Consider the following 21738-nt stretch of genomic DNA (forward strand, 5'->3'; position numbering starts at 1 on the left):
TTTGAATATTTAATGATATGATATGCCAAAATGTGGTAGCAAATGATTAAATTTTTAAAAAGGATGAAATGTGTTTGATCAATAACTTTTTCCCAGAGGCTATTTTACATAAAAACATTAATTTCAATCATTTTATAAAATTTGGTTCAAATAGAAAAACCATGATTTTTGTTAATTCTAACTATAACTACATGGTATATTTCGTCCTGCTTTTATATACATAAATGAGTAGTCTAATATTTCAAATCCTGTTCTTATCTCATCTTTTTAAAAAATATAAAATATACATTTCAAAGCTTAGGCGACAATATGATCTGATGCCCTCTTTATAGCATTTTCAAACTCTAAAGATGATTCAGGCCCAATTGCTTTAGGGCCCTTTATAGAATATAATAATAGCGCCTGAAACCCGAGGCCATCAGGGGAAATGGTGGGACGAATCAATTGCATCATTAAATTCTCAGAGGGATGCCCTCTTAGTCAAGATATAGTCGATATCTATTTTATAATTGAATTATTATATTCTGTGAGATATCTTAGCGTTACTGGTTTGCGAGGAGGTAGGACACTGGGGACAGTCTATACATTTAATTCCTGAGATTTGATATCAAAAGACTGGATATTATTTAAATACTTATATTGATAAAAAGTATAAAATAAATGCAGCAAGATTTTGTTTTAATATTTTTTAGACCAACCTAGGAACCAAAGCTTTATTCGGAAACAAAAATAGTGTACAGGATTCTCATAACTATCTGACTGGAATGAAAAAAAAAATCAATGCTTTAAGGTGTTTTATGAATTTGATGCTCCAATATAAATCAATTGACAATCCAAAAACAAGTTAATAAGGCAAAATATTTTAATATAAAATGCGTACTAAAATTGACAAAATAAAGGCACAAATATGAGAAGATATTTATAAAATTAGATTTTCATTTCTATTTTTTGAGAGTTGATATTCCAGCGGCTAACATTTCATCTACCAACAATATATTACTGGCTATTACGGTGCTTTATTTTTATAAAATAAATATTACAAATCCTTATTTTTATTTTAATAAAAAATGAAATTCGATATACTATAAAATGGACATTAATTAAAAAAAAATTACATTCAGATTCGAGGTTTGCAATTGAACCAGTCAATTATTAGTTTAGAAATAATGTTACTAACCTACCCAATGAAAATTATATGATCTATTAGTTTTTTTAATAAAGAAAGCCACCCTTTCATCATTTAAATTTTTTCAATCTCCCTGCCGAAAGTGGTCACGGGCTGAAACCCCGTTCATTGCAGACCTTTAATTAGGTATTATTTATTGTATTGATAAAATAATAACAATATATTCAGAACATTATTAAAATATCGAAGCTTTATTAAAACTTGCGTTTGAATTTAAAATTCATATTAGTTTATAAAAGTGTTCTAGCCAATAATTATCAAGTGCCAGCATAGTTTAGCGAAATGTTGTATTATAAAACTTCAAATAATCTCTCGAAGAATTTTCAGCCAACTAACTCAGAATTAGCCATATAAGCTAATTATTTACTCGATTAGTTCCATTCAATTTGATGATTGATTTTGGTCTATTATGCGTAATACAGAAATATAAATATTAAAACAAAATTTGATTTACCTAGAATATAGACTGTGTTTAATAACATTGTAATTATCCCATATTCCCAAGTCGTTTGGCTTGATCGGCAAACCTTTAAAAAATCAATAAATTATACCAAAAAATAATTTAAAAAATGAAAAACCGGTATCCAAATCGATCCCCACGTTATTATTGCCTTCTTCCATGCACGCAATAATGGTTCCTTGCATGTCGAACCCGGAATTTAAGGCCAGAGTGCGTGGGACTATAAGCAAGGCTTGAGCATAGGCTTCAATACCCAGCTTTATTTTTCCTAATAAATTTTTTTTTAAAATAAAACCCATCTACATGTTTGAATGATTATTATAGATGTCTGAATCTTTTGATCTTTTTTAAATAAAAATGTTATTGCATAAATAAGAGAACTGCAAGAGGCACCATATGCAAGGCCCGGACGGGGTTTTATATTTTAAGCCCAGTCCTGATTTTTTAAAAAAATATTACTTTTATTTTTAATTTTCACTAATAGCGATTTAAATTTTGGCTTTAAAATATAAGGCCCAGCCTGGGTATTTTTAAAAAAAATTTATATACCAGGCCCGAGTATATTTAAAAAATTAAAATACGACCCGGTCCATGTACCTGAGCTGGCAGGTCTCTGCTGTAAGTAAACCTGATGGAATTATGCCAAAAAAGAATTCGCTATCCATTGATTCATATATTATGAATATTTCCACTAATCACCTTTTATAATTTAAATTAGGAATGTGAGCCCTTTGATAAAAAAAAGATTCATATTTGGGTTCAAATATTAAAAAGGGTTTAGGGTTGGAGTGCATAAAGATAATGACTAGTTATTAATAAAATAAACTACTCTATAGATTTACATAATTGCAAGGCAAGGTATTTCTATAATATTATTATTTATAAGCTTTTGAAATATCAATTTATATAAGTGTTCGGGTTTGGCAAAAACATGAGGGGTTAAACTCATTTTCGCATCCCTTATTTTAATATTCAATTTTTTTAGTATTCTAATACGGAATTTTTCAATGTTTAGTTCCATTCAAATTTAGATATTTCTTTCGGCTCTTTGATTTTTATCATTTTATCAGAGACCTGCAAGACCCGGCCCTAAACCTGGCCCGTATTTTAAATTTTTTAAATATACCAGGGCCGGGCCTAAAAAAATTTTTTTTAAACATATACGGGCCGGGCCTAAAAATTTTTTTTTAAATATATCCACCCCGGGCTTAAGATTGTTAAACCCGGGCCGGGTAAGGCCTTAATATTTTTTATAAAAATTTTTACATTATGAGTTAATGGTTATAAGATTATATTATATTATAGTTATGATTAATATAATATTGGGTGATGGTTAACACTACCTAACAACCCACAGATCGATCTAATTATTAATTTCCTGCAAATTTATTCAAAGTATTAATATATTTTTTTATAATTCATATCTAAATTTTTACAACATATTTTACCAAAACAATCAAATAAAGGAATATCTTAAATAAGCCCCAATATTCAAGTATTATTAATATATTTTTTTATAATTCATATCTAAATTTTTAGAATATATTTTACCAAAACAATCAAATAAAGGATTATCACTTCTTAAAGTTTGTAATTGATTTTACTTAATATAAAGCATTTTTTAATTGAAAAATTTGTTTTACACAAGTATCATTTTATTTCTCTGTCCCAAATTCAAGCAATTACGTAGGTAGTCAGGGACAGATCGCAAAATGACGGAAAACTATATAAAAGATTATATTAAATTACAAGAGGCTCAGGAAGTAAATGAAATACCATCGACCAGTCAAATTACGACTGTTGTTAAACAAACTGAATCGTTTTATGACAAATGGGGCGATGGTAATTCTGGTAATATGTCAATACCCGATGATGAATATTATAATTACATAAATAATAGATAAAACATTTAAGGTGGATAATTTGTTAGAGTGGTGGGCGGCTCATCAAAGCGAATTTCCAATTTTAGCAAAATTGGCAATTCCTGCTTTAAGTGCAAGCTTTGAGCGGAATTTTTCCACTACTGGGAGAATTCTTAAAGAAAGAAGAAGTAATCTTCAACCTGAAAAGGTAGATATGCTTCTCTTTCTTCATGATAATTTGTGAATTTTTAATATCTTTCTTGAGTATAGGGTTTCGTCAATCATGCTGGTTTTTTACTTTGCAAACTGTCAAATATTTATTGCATTTATTATATTTACCTTGAGTCATGAAAGTTTTTAATCCAACATTTTTCATTATTTTTTTTTACAATATTATATAATACAATTATCTTCTTTTGTTAAAAATTTATATTATAAAATAAATTATATTAATATTGTGCAATTAGATTATATTTTCAAAATACTATTTATTATACATGCATTTTTTTAAATAGCGATTTATTTTTATTTTATAAATTAAATAGTAAATTAAATACAATATATTATATTCTCAAAATATTTTCCATTTTTATAAATTAAATATTAGTTTTATTTTTTTAAATGTAATATAAAATATAGTATATGACAAATATTATTACCATTTTTATGAATATTAGTTTTATTTTTATAAATGCAATATAAAATATAGTATATACTCAAAATATCCATTTTTATAAATAACAGTTTTATAATTTTTATAAATTATATATATTTTTTTTTTATAGTATCCATTTTAATATATATTTTTTAATCCTCTGTAAATTATATAATTTATTTTATAATATTTTTTTTAAAAATAATAAAAAAGTCGAATATCAAAAAAAAAAATATATAATATTCTCAAAATATTAGCTTTTTACATGCATTTTTTAAATAATAAGCGATAATACTCGCTGAAAAATATGGTAAAATACCTCATAGGTGAATTTTTGTATATACCAGGTCGAATATAATTTTAAAAAATTCCGAGCCGGGCCTGAAATTTTTAAATCTGGGCCGGGCCTAAGAAATTTAAAACCGGGCCGGGCCGTGCAAATGGTATCTCTGCAGGTCTCTGGTTTTTATATTAAATTAATCATAATATATAATTTTTATAGACTCATAATTCTAATAAAAATATTTTAAAAATAAAAACGTAACCAGTTAAGAAAATCAAGTTCAATTTCTTTATTTTAGAACTTGAATAAGAAATAGTTAATTAAGTATCATAACTTTTACTTTTTTAATATTCTATTAAAAAAATATAAAAATAGGTCAAATTATGTTATTCATTTTATAATTTTAAGACAGCATAAATTGGTTTAGACATAGTGAGATTTTATTCTAACGGTTAATTTGGGTTTCACGGTTTGGTTCTACATCCTATATACGATTTGTATTTTTGTGGGTATAAATGGAATGGTGTTTCTAAATCGAATTTATCATAGTGGAAAATAAATAATATAATTTATTAATTTTTATGATATCAATTGTCTAAGACCTTTTAAAAAAATTTAAATAAATACAAACCTTTTATATCTTCTTCCCCAGGTTTATTGTCGTATTTCCCATCAATCAGGTCACGCAAATGTTTGTAACAAGTTATGTAAAAGGCTCCAGCACCTGGAACAATACCTAGTTATTATATATATTGAAATCATAATATATGTTGATATATATTTATTATATAGCACTATAATGCATATATAAAAAAATCATTTATATTAATGAAAAATAACCTTCTTCAATGGCATTTTTGACAGCTCTAAGGCCATCTTTAACAGCATCCCGCATTTGAGTGATAATATATTTGGCAGGACCTTTGATGAGAATCGTTACAGATTTGGGATTTTTGCAATCCTCTACAAATGTAAACTTATCTTCGCCCTATATCAAATATGAGTTGTTAAAAAATATATGGGATATGTATCTTAAAAATGTTTTATTATCGAGATATCATTTATAAAATGTATATTTAGATAATTTTAGCGGTATTGGTATCAAATAATTTAAATATTTTTTTGATACAATTTTATTTTATGGTTTATATCAGAGATGTACCACTAGTGCTCTTTATGCGGATACAAAGGCAAAGTATCGGTCAGATACCACCTATATTCAATTTTTCTTGTCCAAGGTTCAAAAATAAAAAATGTGGTATCTAGCGTTGGTAAGTAACGTCATATTAAATCCTAAGATTTGGGAATCTATTTCTATCAATCTGCCTAATTAAGTATTTGTTTTAAAAATTTATAAAATAATTTAATGAGTATTTTTTTTTAATAAAATGATTTTAATATTTTATTTTGCGCCAGTAAATTATAAATAACCTAATAAGGAAAAAAAAAATCAAAATTTATTGCCCATTGTTTAATCGATAAAATAATCGGTATTGGTGGATTTCCATGAATATACTTTGTGTATGTCTACTTCTAGCTTATATTATATTAAAATAATTGTTTTTGTAATAAATTTATTGATAATTATCGGATTTTATGTCTTTATAACTAAAACAAGCAGGGATATGAACCGAACCCGAAAAATAAAACCCCAAGTTTTGGGGAAAAATCTGAACCCGAACCGAATCTGAACCCCGTTTTAAAATTTTCAAAACCCCATACCGAACCCGGGAATTTTATTTAAACCCGGGTTCAACCGGGTTTAGTATATTGTTTAAAATCATATATTAAGATATTTAACATAAATAATTTAAATGATTATAATATTTTCAAATTTCTAATTAAGTGAAGTGTTAATAAATTTTAAGCAACTTAATTCATTTACGCCATTTTTAAATTTATTCACAAAGATTCCTATTGACTAAATTTTAAACAATTAAATTCATTTACGCTATTTATTTTTAATTTTTAACTAATTCTCAAATATTATAAATTAGAAGAAGATAAAAGTGAACAAGTCATAAAAATTATTATATTGGATATTGTTAATTTAAAGAAATAAGTCGAAATAAAATTTTTAAAATTGATACATGATTACTTTGTATTTTTAACTCTATTTTGCCTATAAATAAAATATGATTTAAATATATATTTTTTTATCAATTCAAAAATTCTTAAACCCGAGCTCAACCTGGAACCAAACCCTGGTTCAAAAATATATCCCTGAAACGAACCCAAACACACCTGTTTTTCAACATTAAACCAAACTGAACAAGGACTAAAATTTTGCCGGGTTCGCATCCTTGCAAACAAGATATAAATTCTACACAATGGACAAAAATGGTAAATTAATTTTAAATTTGGATGATTGACATTGATTCTACAATATAACAATAAAAACATAAAATATAATATTCTTAGATTTGTAAAAAATATCTTCAAGAGAAAACAGAGCAATTTTGATGAACAGATAAACAAAAGGCGGTATCAAAATCAAATAAAAATCATATTTATTATCCAAATCACTGGGTTTCGTTAATAATCAAATTGGAGAATATTAAACGCGCAGTATATTTTATACAACTAGTTAAAAGGAATATAAATTGATAATTAAAATTATCTTACCTTGCACGTTGGTTAGAGATAGGTTCAAAATGAGCAAACGTGAATTATATAAAGATCCATCATATATATAATTATGTCGATTTTTTTTGCAAGGATCCTAACAAATAACCTAGTACTCTAATTTACACATATAAGCATTGCTGTCTTACTCTAATGACCAATACTCCGACTCTAAAGTTCAATATTTACTAATATTATGGTTTGCCTACAACCATTAGGTCAAATAAAATAATCTAAACCTTCAGCATCAACAATCGTTCTTTAGATTGCCATATATTAGACTCATAATCCACTTAAATAAGCGTCTATTTGCCACAGCCCATTTTATAAATTTCCAAGATAGTACCATATATGCCAATCCAGCTATTCTTATACGATAAGGTCAAATGGAGGTCTATTCCGAGAAGACTTTATCAGGCGCTTGTTCTATTTTCCTATATTCTATTAACTTGCAAACTGAAGGTTATTACACCTAGCCCACTGTTGAACGTATTGAATGAAAAAAAGATTGTAATATACTTCAATCATTTATTAATAAACGATCGCATCTTATTGCTATGAGGCACATCAACATTCACATATCTATTCCAAAGAAAAACGAAGAGAAGAAAAATTTTAAAAGTCGAATCTTCAAAGGAATAGATAATTGGTTTGAGAGGACCATTTATTCATAAATGACCAGTACTTAAATCTGACCTTGTTTAATATCCACCATATTATGTTTCGCTTGTCTATCTAGAATAACTCCCTGATATCTCATGCAACCTCTACAATATCCTCTTGCCTATTCTTAAATTATCATGTGTTAACGTACTAGCAGAGTTCAACACATTCTTTTTCTCTGTGTTCAGATATAAGTCAAAAAACATTGCTAAAATGAATATTTTGTTGACTAGGTATTGAAGTTTGTGCATAAATGTCCCCATTAGACATAAGTCATCCGCAACAGAATATTTATATCTTCTACCACCATTTCTTTTGTACAAGAGGCTCTTATATTTTTATAATATAATTAGTGATGAAATTGAATAGTAAAAGGACAATGCACATCCCTGAATTTTTGGAGATTCCAGACTTGCATAAATAATTTTTTATATGCTAATTAGAAGCTTTAATATATGAATTGGTGTCCCATTCTCTTTCAATGCTGAATACAAACTCGTATGGATAATAGTAAAGAAATGCTCTTTCTAAGTCTAAAGACACAATAAATAGATAACTTTTCCTTTCTATGACTCTTTCAATTTTAATTTCTAGTGGCATAATGGCATCAAACACATTGTGACCCTTTCTAAATGAGACCATTGAGCCTATATAATCTGGTTCCACTTTTGGCTTTAGTCTATTTTAAATAATGAGTAAATATTTTGAGCCCCCCAGGCTTCCTTTAACGGGCCTTCGGCCCTTTTGCCCAGCTTTCGGCCAGATTTATCTTACAAATCATAACCATATCTTCGATAATATATAATAAATATATTTTTAATGCATCAATATGTTATTATAATTTAGTAGATTATTCTCAATGACTTTATAATAATACTATTCAGAATAATTTCAATAGTTATATAATATCCTTCCACAAACATCAAAACCAGAAAAATATAAATATTAATGGTATTTATTTGATATAAAGTCACTTATAAGTATTTTAAACGTATAATCTAAAAAAATTGCTCTGGGAGGGGTCAAAACCCGAAAACCACCCCTGTAGCTACGCCACTGTTTTCATGAGATCTGGGAGTTATTCTAGACAATAAAGGGCAAACGAAACAGGATATTTTGGTTAAATAAAACAAAGTCAGATTTTAGTACTAGTCATATATAAAGATATGGTTCTTGAACCAATTATCTATTCCTATGAAGATTCGCTATTTAAAATTTTAGTCTTCTCCTCACTTTTCTTTGGAATAGAGAAGAATATTGTGTCCCATATCAAGAAGATTTAATCGTTTATTAACAAATGCCAGTGGTATATAACTATTTCCATTCAACACATCCAACAGGGTTCTATGGGTCATGTGTAATAACCTTCCAGTTTGTAAAATTAATAGAATAAAGGAAAATAGAGTTAATAAGGCATGTATTTAGACTCTGATAACCTAATCAAACAATTGATAAACCTCCATTAAACCGTTCTTGTCCTGTAAGAGGTTTGGAAATATTAAATCTTATATGGATATGAGACTCTCTTGTTTATCATATAGGCTGAGGCAAACAGAAGTTTATGTAAGAGGAATATGAGCCTAATATATGACCATCTAACAAATGATGATGGTGAAGGTAAATATTTTTTTATAGTACATGTAGTTAAGACTTTAGGTATTATCTTGGATTACTTTATTCAACCTAATGGTTATAGACAAACCATAATATTAGTGAATAAATATTAATCTGTAGTCAGAATATTGAATGGTAATTCTTATATGAAGTGGAAATTGGAGTAGAAAAAATATACTGAATTTGATGTAAAATCATATATAACTGTGCGCTGATAAACTATCGGCGGCCGGCGCAATTTTCAAAAAATCCTATCTACAGCTGGCGGCGCGCTGATTTTTAGCCGCCGTAAACAAAATCGGCGTAGTTATAAATTTTTATAACATAAATTTTTTTAATTGCTTATTATTTAAAAAAACGAATATACATTACTCTACAGATATCTCGGCATATTTTTTAATATTTATTTAATAGAAAACTCATTATAAATCCAAAATTGATTTTTTTTATAATATTTTATTTAAATTTTCGGGATAATAATGATCCCCTTGAATATAACATCAATCCAGCGGTAGAGAAAACTCTTTCACTATACTCACCCGAATGCAAGGAATTTTTTGGCGAGCCTGGAAAGATTGGGAAGTTTACTCTTCTTTTCTCTCAGAAAATTTAGAACGTCCATATCTTGTGAAATCGTTTTCCAAGAAAACTGTGGCATTCTTGTTCTAAGTCACCTAACTTGGAATCATAATTTATATTTGTTGAATGTTTATTTGCCAATTTTGTCAAATAATTTAAATTTAATAATTCATCCTGATCCTCAAACTATATTTACTACCTGATTATCATCATTCTCTATAAGATGTTTTATTATAAATTCTGAAGCTGAACAATTTTGCTCTATTAAATACTTTGACACAATTGTCAATTTTTGAAATCTTGGATCTAAAAGAGAAGCCATTACCTAGATAATTTTAAATAAAAAATAAAAGAATATACTTATATATTATTACTTGCAGATTACACATCGACAAGTTTTTTTTAGCATATTTTCCTTAAGTGAAATGATTTCAGAACTATCACTGTCATTTACTATTAAACTTGTTTCAATTTCACTTCTAAAACGTAACGCCAGGTTTAAAGTAGGCCCTTTTTGTACTGAAAGAAATTCGACAGTTTCTTTATATTTTTAAGAAATTCTAATCGTTCTTCTACCAGCTCGGATTCATAATGTTATAATTTGAGAAAGTGCTAATTAATTCTTTTCAAAACATTATTAATTAAATTCTTATTTAATCCAGACATGCTTTCTAGGATAATTAATATACTATGCAAGTGTTGGGACATTTAATTTTAAGGTTTTCATATGCATGGATTATTGTTATTATTATCATTGGAATTGCCATTTGAAAACGGGTATCCGGGTATGGACAATGCTGTCAAGATCTAACATGTCTGATGTTAAATCTATTGTACTTAGACATTTTTTTGATCTTCCTCGAATTCAAATTCAACCTCTGCAGTTTTATATCTTAGAGCGTTAGTAATTTCTCTAATTTATTTGCAAAAAAATATCCAGACTATGGATTTTTTTATTAACTTTTGGAATTATAGATTTTTGATTGATTGAATTCTATAATGACATCAATATAATTATGATTTTAAAATAGTAGAAAATAAAAATTCATCAAAATCCTGATTTACATTAAAAAAATTACAACAGTGATCTTGATCAATTATTAGAATAAATAGGTATGAAATATGAAAGAAATTTCTGCACCGGCCACTTGCGTGATTTTCTTAAACGGCGGCGTTTTACGGCGTAACCAAAAAAAGGTCGGCGGCCGGCCAACGGCTGGCGCACGGGTCTATATATATCCCCATAGATCAATACACACAGGTCTATATATATCCCCAAACAAATTAAATATGTGCCATTCCATGTCAAATCGATCAATAAAGGCACTTTTTCGGCCGACCCCTTTTAAAATTGTTAAAAATTTCTGGAATTATTTAGATAGGCAAAAGAATGAGAAAGCCGTTTATTTTAGCTCGCTAGCACACCTGGTTCTCGAGATATAGGGGCTCAAAGGTACAAAAAAGAGCCACTTTGGAATCTGTAAAATTTTTAAAATGCTTATATCTCAAACTATTTATAGTAAAATTATAATATATCATTTTGTAGGTAAAGGAATTCTCTAATGGGCTAACAAAGAATAATAAATATTGGCGCCATTATAAGCTTTTAACATCCTGTTTACCTAAATTGCTTTACCTGTATTTTTAAGCAAAATAGTGAGTTTGTTTTCGAATATTTTTTTTGCTTTTTATTTAGACACCTTTTATAAATATATATACGATCTCAAAACCTTGGCGACTCTATCGACATTTCCATAATATACATTTTTACCAAAAATTGAAGAAAAAAGTAGATGGCGCTAATGGTTGAAAAATATTATTCTTAAGGAAAATGAAAATATTGATACGTTTATAAGAATTGTGATAAAATTTTCCAGTTCTGCCCTCCACCCCCCGCTCCCACTATCCTTAAAATGTTTTATATTTTTTAGATCTCTACTTTGCTACTATAGCGAGCGAATGACTTCTTAGCTCGATAATGTATAACAGCTGCAGTAAAAACGAATATTTTATTAGGCATATATTCTCGATTATATTTTACAAAATAAATTGCTTTCTGCGAAATAATTTTAACCAATAAAAATCTGAGTTTGGAGAGTGCAAAAACATGTATTCTAGGTGTAGATCAATTAAAATTTTATTCTATATCACAGATGGACGTACCAATATTAAAATGTTTCAACACATTTAATCTACAGATACATGCTTATTATCGCGAGAATCTAAGAAAGATTCTATCCTGGATGACACAAAAAAATTTACCATACAATTTAAATATGTTAATATGCTCTTCATGGCGACAAAAATTAGAAAACATTCCTTATACCTCAAATGACAATGTAGATATTGATTCTCCCCTTCAATTAAACAAGAGGCTATCGATAACATTAATATATCCCTACAATAAAATAGGGAATTTCTCATTAAAAGAAAACGCTTATGTGAAAAGAAATATTTAAAGAAAAAAATATCTAGAGTAAAAAAAAGTTTTAACGACTAAAATTATACCATTATCTTCATCAAATGATGAAAAATTCGATGAAATTGTAGATACCTTAAAAATTAATATAATTATATGAAGGATATTTATTATTGGAAATTTGTTACATTAATAAGTGTCTAATGGGCATATGCCCACTCTGCTCCTCAGTTAATTAATATATTTAATAGAAAATCAAAATTTTTTAGTATAAAAAGTGAAAATATCTGGTTATTGATAAGTTAGCAGAAAAATTTTAACAATAATCCGTAATTTCATAAAGCGCCATCTATTTTTTATCAATTTTTGGAGTCGTTAGCGTCGCCAAGGTTTAGATATTGTATATATATTTAGCAAATGTGTCTAAATAAAAAGCAATAAAAAAAATTCGAAAACAAACCCACTATTTTGCTTAAAAATACAGGTAAAGCAATTTAGGTAAACTGGATGTTAAAAGCCTATAATGTCGCCAATATTTATTATTCTTTGTTAGCCCATTAGAGAATTTCTTTACCTACAAAATGATATATTATAATTTTTTTAAATATAAATAGTTTTCGAGATATAAACATTTTAAAAATTTTACAGATTCCAAAGTGGATCTTTTTTGTAACTTTGAGCCCCTATATCTCGAGAACCAGGTGTGCTAGCGAGCTAAAATAAACGGCCTTCTCACTTTTTTACCTATCTAAATAATTCCAGAAATTTTTAACAATTTTAAAAGGGGTCGGCCGAATCGTGATCGATTTGACGTGGAATGGCCCATATATAAAGTAAAATGGTTTGCTTAAATTTAGTGATGTACCGATATTTTATATCGGATCGGACCGATATATCACCCATTTTAAAATATCGGTTATCGGCCAATATTATAAAATTCCCCGATCCGATCTGATATAAAATGGCGTCCTTAACTAAAATAAAATGTTACAAATTTTTTTAAAAAAGTTATATTTAAAATCATTTATTTTTATAAATAAACTCGAAATCCAATTTTTATGTATATTTTTTTAATAATAATAATTAATTAATAAACATTCTGCCATATTGTTATATTTTTGCGCATTCTGTTTATAAAAGTGTGCGATAATCTTTTCAGAATCTCTTTTTAGTGAAGCTGGTGATATTGACAGACCATCACCGCAGGCTGACCTCTGATAAATTTGAAATTTTGGTATTTCTAAAAAGAAATCTTCGATATATTAATTTTAAATATTATCTATTATTTATTTCAAATTTTATAATATATTTGTTTATTACTTATTATGTATATAGATTTTTATATAAAAGTGATTTAACAATAAAAATATTTTATATACTTTTAGAATTGCAATTAAATTGAATATAAAATATAACTGATCGTTATAATATACTAAATGAGATAAGTTATGGTAAAGTTAAATTATAGATGTCATACTAATAAAAAGTATATTAAAAATTAAAACCATTGGTATCTTTACAGAATACAAAATTAGATATGATATCGTATCGGTAATCGGCCGATATCAATAACCTCTGAATAACTTTATATTTTGTAGGTTATCTTGCAAAAATATCGACATAATTATATATATGGAGGATAAGCTTTCATATAATTTATAATCGCTCATTTTGGGCAGGTCTGTGATTAACGTGCTATATAGCATAATTATTGACCAATCATAAAGAAAGTACCAACCCCATTTCTTTTCTCATTATAATAAATAATTGTCCACTATACCAATCTATTTAAAAATAATTTGATATTTTATATCTATGCAGGTGATTTAAATGTTTCAATATGAGAACTCATTATTTTTATTAATATGTTTCCATGTTTAAAGGCCCAGGCCTAATATCTCCAGATGCTATACTTTTTTACATATATTTAGCAAATGATTTAGATTAATATTTAATTATGGAGAGGCGCTTTAGCAGCTGCAAGTCGTTCTGAAGCAGTGGACTAATGTTTTAAAAAAAGTTGGATTAATGGATGTCTCTGATCTAAAAAGAAATTAAAAACCAAGCTAGCCCAAGTTTGAAAAATAAAAAAAAAATAACACAAAATGATGTTTTCTCTTATTCTACCAAAATGGTAACTTATCTGTGATAAGGAGAAAGCAATTAGTGATTTTTATTTAATTTATAATTCAAAATTTTGTCAGGACTCATGCAAATTAATAAAAATATATTTGTATAGTGGCTGTGTTCCATTTGTTTATGCAATTCTTTAGCTGACTAGGCCTGATGAACGACAGCCCCAAATTCCCAAGCCATATGTATAAATATTTTAGGTCATATATCTCAACTAGTTACCAATTTGGCATTCATTTAGTAGAATATTATATAATCATAAAATATTTAAAGATCTAAGAAGATGTTAATTATTTATTGGTAAATATATTTTATATTATATATAATTAAAAATTTACCAAGATATGTTCATAAACAAGACCAGCATAACCAAGGCATTCTGGGCTAAGGTCTTCCAAGCTGTTAACTGCTTTACCGGAACAAGCTAATACTAATCTAAAAATAATCATAAAAATGATTTATTCAAAAACAAATATACCTTTCCATATTTCTTTTCTTAGCTCTTCTAAGAGCCATAATACCTTCTTTTGCTAGCATATCCAGGGCATATGGGTCTATTCCCTGTAAGGAATAAATATTATAATATAATAAATCAGAGCTTATATATGAATTATAAAATATATCCATAGTTTAATAATATGATAACCTTAATCAAATTCAAAATTGATATCATGTAATATACCCAGACCTATTTTTAACTTGAGGTCGGGAATAAGAATGTAACAAATTTTTTTGATATCTTTTAGCAAGGTAGTCAATATATTATCGACTACTTTATAATTAAATGAAGGGGGAACCAGATAATGGGGCTAAATGTTCATATTTGTCTAATCTAATGTATCAAGAAAATAAAACTATGTTAAAATTCAATTATATAAATTAGACCTACAAAATTAAAATCAAATTATTATTCATACAAGGTGGTGTCGATATTAATAAATACCTTAGAGCCCCAGATCAGGGTTTTGAACCGTTAAGTATAGCTGTTCAGTTCGTTTGGCTTTTAGTTAAAAATTTTATAAAGATTTTATTCCATTTAGGTTTTTTAAAAAATGAATATCGGTTCGGTTTATAACGGTTTTTATAAATTTTATTTTTAAAAAAAAATTAATCATAAACCATAAAAATTAATCTTAGAGAAAAATCTTTTTAATTTATATTTTTATGATTTCTTATTTAATTTAACCATGATAATCTAATAGATATTTTTATTAAACTTAGTAAAAATTAAACAAATTAATTTTTTTTATTACATAAATAAATAGGATAAAAACAAACAGGGGCAATTACAAATAATATAACACATAAGTATAATAAAATTTATACTATTTATGTTTAAAAAGAGAATTAGAATGGATAACTAAAATATTATTTAGTATTTAATTTAGTTCCCTGCACAGAGAGTATTAACTTAAGGCTAGAAAATGCTCTTAGCTGGAGCACAGTTATAGCTAACTTAAAAAGTTCTGGCATACTATTCTTTACGTTTTGCCAATAATTCAAAAGATTAGTATCTTTTTCTAATATCTCTATATTATCAAGTGACCGAATTATATATTCTATTTCTATACATATATTATAATTTTCTATACCCTGAGAATTATTCTTATTAAGGCTTTCATACGACTTTAATAAATCTTCAAAATCATCAACTAAATTATATTTTGAATAAAAAGTAGGCATAGTATATCTAGAATTTCAATATTCTGATTATTTAAATTTTATATTAAGTTCCAAGTTATAGAAAGATGTTTTCTGGCGATCTCTTTTTCTTTAAATGTTAAAAATACATTATATCTTGGGTCGAGATAAATGCTGAGCAAAAAACGTTATTTTTCAAATGTATTTCTCGTGCTTTTATCATAGAAACTACCTTGTATAAATTTTGTCAAAATATAAACTGGATATAAAGCTTTTAATTATCGCTAATTATTTTCCATTCATTCTCTGATAAACATTTTTCGCGATCATTGCTTTGGAGCGATATTTCTTGACAAATTTTTTTTTAACTCTAGTAATCTTCCATCTTGCGCAACAATCTTGGTATTTTCAAATTTAATTTGGACAGAATAGCCAATCTTATCTAAATAATTGGTAATTTGACTAATCTCTATTAAATTGAGTATTTAAAGTAAAAACAATAAACTTGGTAATGATTAATGTAGATAATATAAAAAAAATTTAATTTGAAAAGAAATCATGAATTTAAAAATTGACCCCAAGAAAAATTAAAATAAAATTTAGGTCAATAATTTAAAATTAATTATATTTTAAAAACGTTTTGAACCTGTTTAAAATATTTGTAACAGTTCGGTTCGCTCTTTTTATATTTTCTCCAAAATGGTTAGGAAAATTATAACGGTTCATTCCCGTTTGGCGGTTTGGTTCGATTCAGTTCGAAACCCTCCCCTATATTGATGGTTTTGAAAATTGAATGGAACCGATATTTAAAAATGATATAATTTGATATTTTCATTTGGTGTATTTTTTTATTCCAGTTATATAGCTCATTCCTTTTTTCAAAAATAAGTGTCCACTTCTTCTTATTATTAAAAAATAGGACTATTTGATTAAATATGCAATATGACAAATTATATTTTTTTCTTTATCTTAGATATTTAATGGGTAAAGATTTGTATATATCTTTAACATGTCATTATATAAATAAAAAATTTGATAGAAATAACAAAGTTCTTAATAGGTCTCCTATAAATCAAATCGATTTTTACTTGTTCTAATGAATTCACTATCTTAATTCTACAAATATCATATCTGATATAAAATGAATTCAAATTAAATATGAATCAAATTCCTATCATTTCAGGTTTCAACAGATATAATATAATTAAATCCCCCAAAATTTTTTAGCGTTTGCAAAAAAATTGTATTCTTTAAAAAATGATGATGTAGTCACCTTTTAAATTACATAATCTAACCATTATTATACCAAAATATACTTAAATTCTTATTTTAATTTTGCCCATTTTATCAAAAAGTTTTAAAATGATGTTTATGATAATGCCCCTTTCTAAATTACATCATTGAAATAACAATATCAAAATATGTTTAAAGTTATTGATTATAAACGATATTAGTCAAAAATGGTAATATTGTCATTTATAACAATTATACCAATAAAATATCAATATCAATGCTTAAGAAAACAGATGGTTTAGCCTGAGCTAATAAAAATTGGCTAAGGTGCTCAAAAATAAATAATTAGGTTGTGATTAACCTGGGCCAATAAAAAATAGCTGAAGCTCAATCTTAAAATGAACTAACAGGTTATGTTTAGTCAAAATATATCTTAAAGAAGCCCATTTCCCAACACAAAACTGTTTCCTATAGAAAAAAGCATTCCACACACTTTACAAAAGTTGAAAAACAATCTATGCAAGGTTCTAATTGTTTCAATTTAAATTCTGCATTCAAATGTAATCATTGATTAGTTTGAATAGTATTGAGGGTAAAATGTAGCAGCCAAACAATAACATAATATTTAAAAATAAAAACAAACCTTTTGATTTATAAGGACAAATGCTTTTTTCTTGGCATCGCCAGTTGATTGATCACAAACTTTGCGTTTTAACGCAATGATTTTATCGACCCTGTCATCTATAAATTTTCTCTCAGATTTTATCATCTGTTCTCTTTCAGCTGCCGTGTTGTAGAAAAATCCAGAATTCACTTCACTTTGGTAATAATTAATTAGGTTAGAATATTATTTTTTTATAAAAAATATATAAACATTGGGAAGACTTCTCTTTATTCATTAAAAAGAAGGTATATTGGGAGGAGGAATATTCCATTTGTATTTTTTTTATTAAAAAAGTGTTTTGTTTAAATAAAATATATTGATTATGATGAATGCATTACATTTATGAAATATTATATATAAATTTTACGTTTTTTCATATTCCAAACTAACGTTGCAGGTTAATATATATGCATTAGATACTCTTTTGGGCATATTAGGGTGCCTAGCACCATGGTCCAAGACTAGTCCTTTAACTAACCTGCAAGACAAATATAAATATATGGGTATATGGAATTATTTATATAATTATATTAAAGAGTTTTCATTTTAATAGAAGCTGTGCTAATTATTTTGTAGTTGTCGCATCTATAATTCTAGGTCAAATATAACACATCTCATCTAACATTATAAATAGTTTTAAACTAGAGCATTTTTCTATGGTAGTTTGTACCTGATAGGGTGGAAGACAATCCCCCACTAGAAAACCCTTATTTTCTGAAAAGAAGGGAGGGTTTTTTGATAATTTTAAAAATGATTAGGGAATTTTTTCCATAGTACCTTGATCAGCTAACTACATTTTAACCTACTAATAAAGGTCATGGTTCAGTCTAGTTTGTAATTCAAACCTAAATATGGACAATCCTGACTACTTTTGATTAATACTTATTAAAAAAAATTATATTCCTGGATTTCCAGGTTAATATACCTAGGAGTCAAAAAGGCTCTTAAACCCTTTTATAATTTGTCAATAATTTTTTTGGGTATAATGTGATAAATTACTTCCAAACATGATTTGTAAAATGCCATTTAAAAATACTTGAAATTAAATAAAATTTGGCTGAAATAAGGTCAATCTATTTAATTAAGTTAGAACAAAATACTAGCCCAAAATAAAATTAACAGGATTTGTATTTTAATTATAATATTTAAAGAACCCATTTTGGGGTTTGACCAGTCCAAATCAATTTTGAATATAAAATTTTAAAAATCAGGTGGGAAATATTTGATATTCATTATAGAATAAAATAGAAAATCATTATTAAAATCATTGCTGTAATCAATAACATCAAGATACTAAATAAAATATATTAAGATTTTTCCAATAATGTTTTTATGAAAATTGAGGCTACAGTCTAGATCTAAAAAATCACCATCAGAAAATTTTTTAAATTGGAGCACCTATTTATTTCAATTTTCTACTGGCCATAAGATGACTCATATTTCAAATTTTTTTTTGATGTTTTTATAATAATGATCAATTATATTGACTGTTATTAATAATAAATTCAACATTTGAGCTATTTTTAATTTTACCTGTTATATAAAGAAGATTTAACTAATTAGCAATTTACCTGAGATAATGTGGATTAAAAAGTACAAGAATTGGGTTTCCCTCTTTATTGATGTTAAATATTTATTTAAAAATAAAAATAGCTTAATCAAGCTATTTTGATTCCTGGTGATTGGTTAAATTTTTGAAATGGTCTGTATATAGCTACAGTATAAATTATATTATAAGAGAAAGAAAATTTAATGGCAAAATTTAAGAAAATATAAATAATTTAAATGCATCATTCAAGCTATTTTTCAAATTTGGCCCATTCTATGAAAAATGCATTTTTAGAAAGAGTTACAAATTTATTCAGAAAAAAATGATTTTCAAGAAAATCAGGAAATTAATTTATTTGTAAATAACTATATAAAAGCATAAAAATGATAATTATTTAAAATTTAAGGGTCTGTTGAAATAAAAATAATAAAATCAAGGGCCCCAGAAAAGATTGGTTCTAGTATGTTTGATTCATAAATCATAATATTTATTTAATTTTCTTAAATTTTAAAATGTTAATATAAACATGGTATCAGTTTCAGTTTTGTGTCGCATTTCCATAATTTCAACTCGATGCAAATCAATTTTTCCTTCTTCATCCTTCACACGAGTAACAGCTTCAACCACAATCTGTAATAATAATTTATATTATAAAGTAAGGGTCACCTAATTTAAAAAACAATAAAAATGAGTAAAATCAATAAACACTAGTAAAAATTGGCACAGTGCTAGTAGCTTTTAATCAATCATTATATGAATGCGAATCAATATTCATAAAAAGGTATTACTATGCCTTATTCTTGATATCTCAAAAAGTATAAATGATAAGACGCTAAAAAAATTTCATAGATACAGAAAACACAAATCTTAATTAGTATATTAAATTTTTTAGCATCATAAAGGGGCCAGCCAAAACATAATTAATCTTACACAAAATGTAAAAAATTTACATTTAAATTATAAAATTATGTAGTGATTGATGTAAAATTTAATATTTATTACATTAATATATTGAACCCATGCGTTATATAGGATTGGATTCAACCCAAATAATTAAAAAAGGATCAGGTAAATTCAGCAGGAAAAAAATAAGTTTAAAGGGAAATAAAGAGTTTAGGAGCAATCCCTGAACATTATCACTTGTATGCAGAGGTAAAAAATAATATTAAAAAAAGAGTTATATATATATATTAAACTAATAAAATGGTATTTATGCTCAAAATTAAAAAATATTTTTGCAACTAATCAACTTACATTTGTAAGAAGATCTGCAATTTCTACATTAAGTTTAGATCGTAGAGCTGTTTGTGCAACATTCGTTAATGTTTCTTTGTCAATATTATCAACTCTTCTCATGTCATCTAAAATCTATTAAACTATTTATAATTATATTAGAATATATCATACTTTTAAGCACTTTTTCTTGGCTACCTCAAAGCCATCAGTAATTATTGTTGGATGCAAACCCTAATTACAAATAAAATAACTATATTAAAACTTATTCCTCCTTTACTTCTGTAATATAGTTCTCAGCTTGCTTAAGCATTTCTCCTACTAACAACACAATAGTTGTAGTACCATCTCCAGTCATTTCATCTTGAGCAACTGCAGCTTTGGCAATTAATGAGGCAGTTGGATGTTTAATTTGCTAAAATATATATAATAACTTAAACTACCTTATTATTACCATTTCATTTAATAATACATTTCCATCTTTTGTTAATTTAATATCACCAGATCCAGATACTAATCTAGTATTGATTTATAAAAATCAAAAAAATTAAAATTTTACAATTTAGATGTTCCTTTTGGTCCAAGATTCCCTTTCATAACTTCTAAAAGACCTTTTGCTGCACTAATATTAACAGCTAATGCCCTAGATGATTTAGCTATTTCGGAATTCGGATTTAATAATTTTAACATAGGCATTTTAAAATTGTAAAAGCGTGAATAAAAACTCAAATCAACACAATTAACTAAATATTTTAATTTTAATAAAATTTATATTTTAGTAATGTTTAGAATATTAAATGTCTAATTTTAATTTTTTATTTACCTTTAAATCTATAAATCTCAAAGTTCCCCTTTTAATTTGTCTATTTACATTTACTATTTACTTTCTATTTAGATCATTATATCGAAATTTGTCTATTTACAATTACTATCTACTTT

The 21738-nt window shown here is 26.5% G+C and overlaps 1 protein-coding gene across 2 annotated transcripts; it reads right to left on the reverse strand.

Moving 5' to 3' along the window:
- Window positions 1–747: 747 nt before the first annotated feature.
- LOC135925255 (T-complex protein 1 subunit zeta-like) lies at window positions 748–21522 on the reverse strand. Of its 2 annotated transcripts, XM_065460484.1 has the most exons (15): window positions 21359–21522; window positions 21254–21317; window positions 21080–21214; window positions 20974–21033; window positions 20821–20934; window positions 20093–20196; window positions 18385–18495; window positions 17997–18171; window positions 14958–15040; window positions 14818–14914; window positions 5287–5434; window positions 5078–5182; window positions 1765–1914; window positions 1641–1713; window positions 758–1014 (listed from the first exon to the last, which is right to left on the reverse strand). In XM_065460484.1, exons 1-15 carry the CDS (start codon window positions 21493–21495, stop codon window positions 942–944), a joined length of 1629 nt encoding a protein of 542 aa, XP_065316556.1. In that variant the 5' UTR covers window positions 21496–21522; the 3' UTR covers window positions 758–941. The 2 variants fall into 2 exon arrangements, with proteins under 2 accessions (XP_065316557.1, XP_065316556.1); XM_065460485.1 differs by lacking the exon at window positions 1765–1914 and having other exon boundaries at window positions 748–1014.
- Between the last annotated feature and the right edge of the window lie 216 nt (window positions 21523–21738).

This window comes from Gordionus sp. m RMFG-2023, chromosome 2 (assembly GCF_954871325.1).
Source record: "Gordionus sp. m RMFG-2023 chromosome 2, tfGorSpeb1-WG-v2, whole genome shotgun sequence".
NCBI lineage: Eukaryota > Metazoa > Nematomorpha > Gordioida > Chordodea > Parachordodidae > Gordionus > Gordionus sp. m RMFG-2023.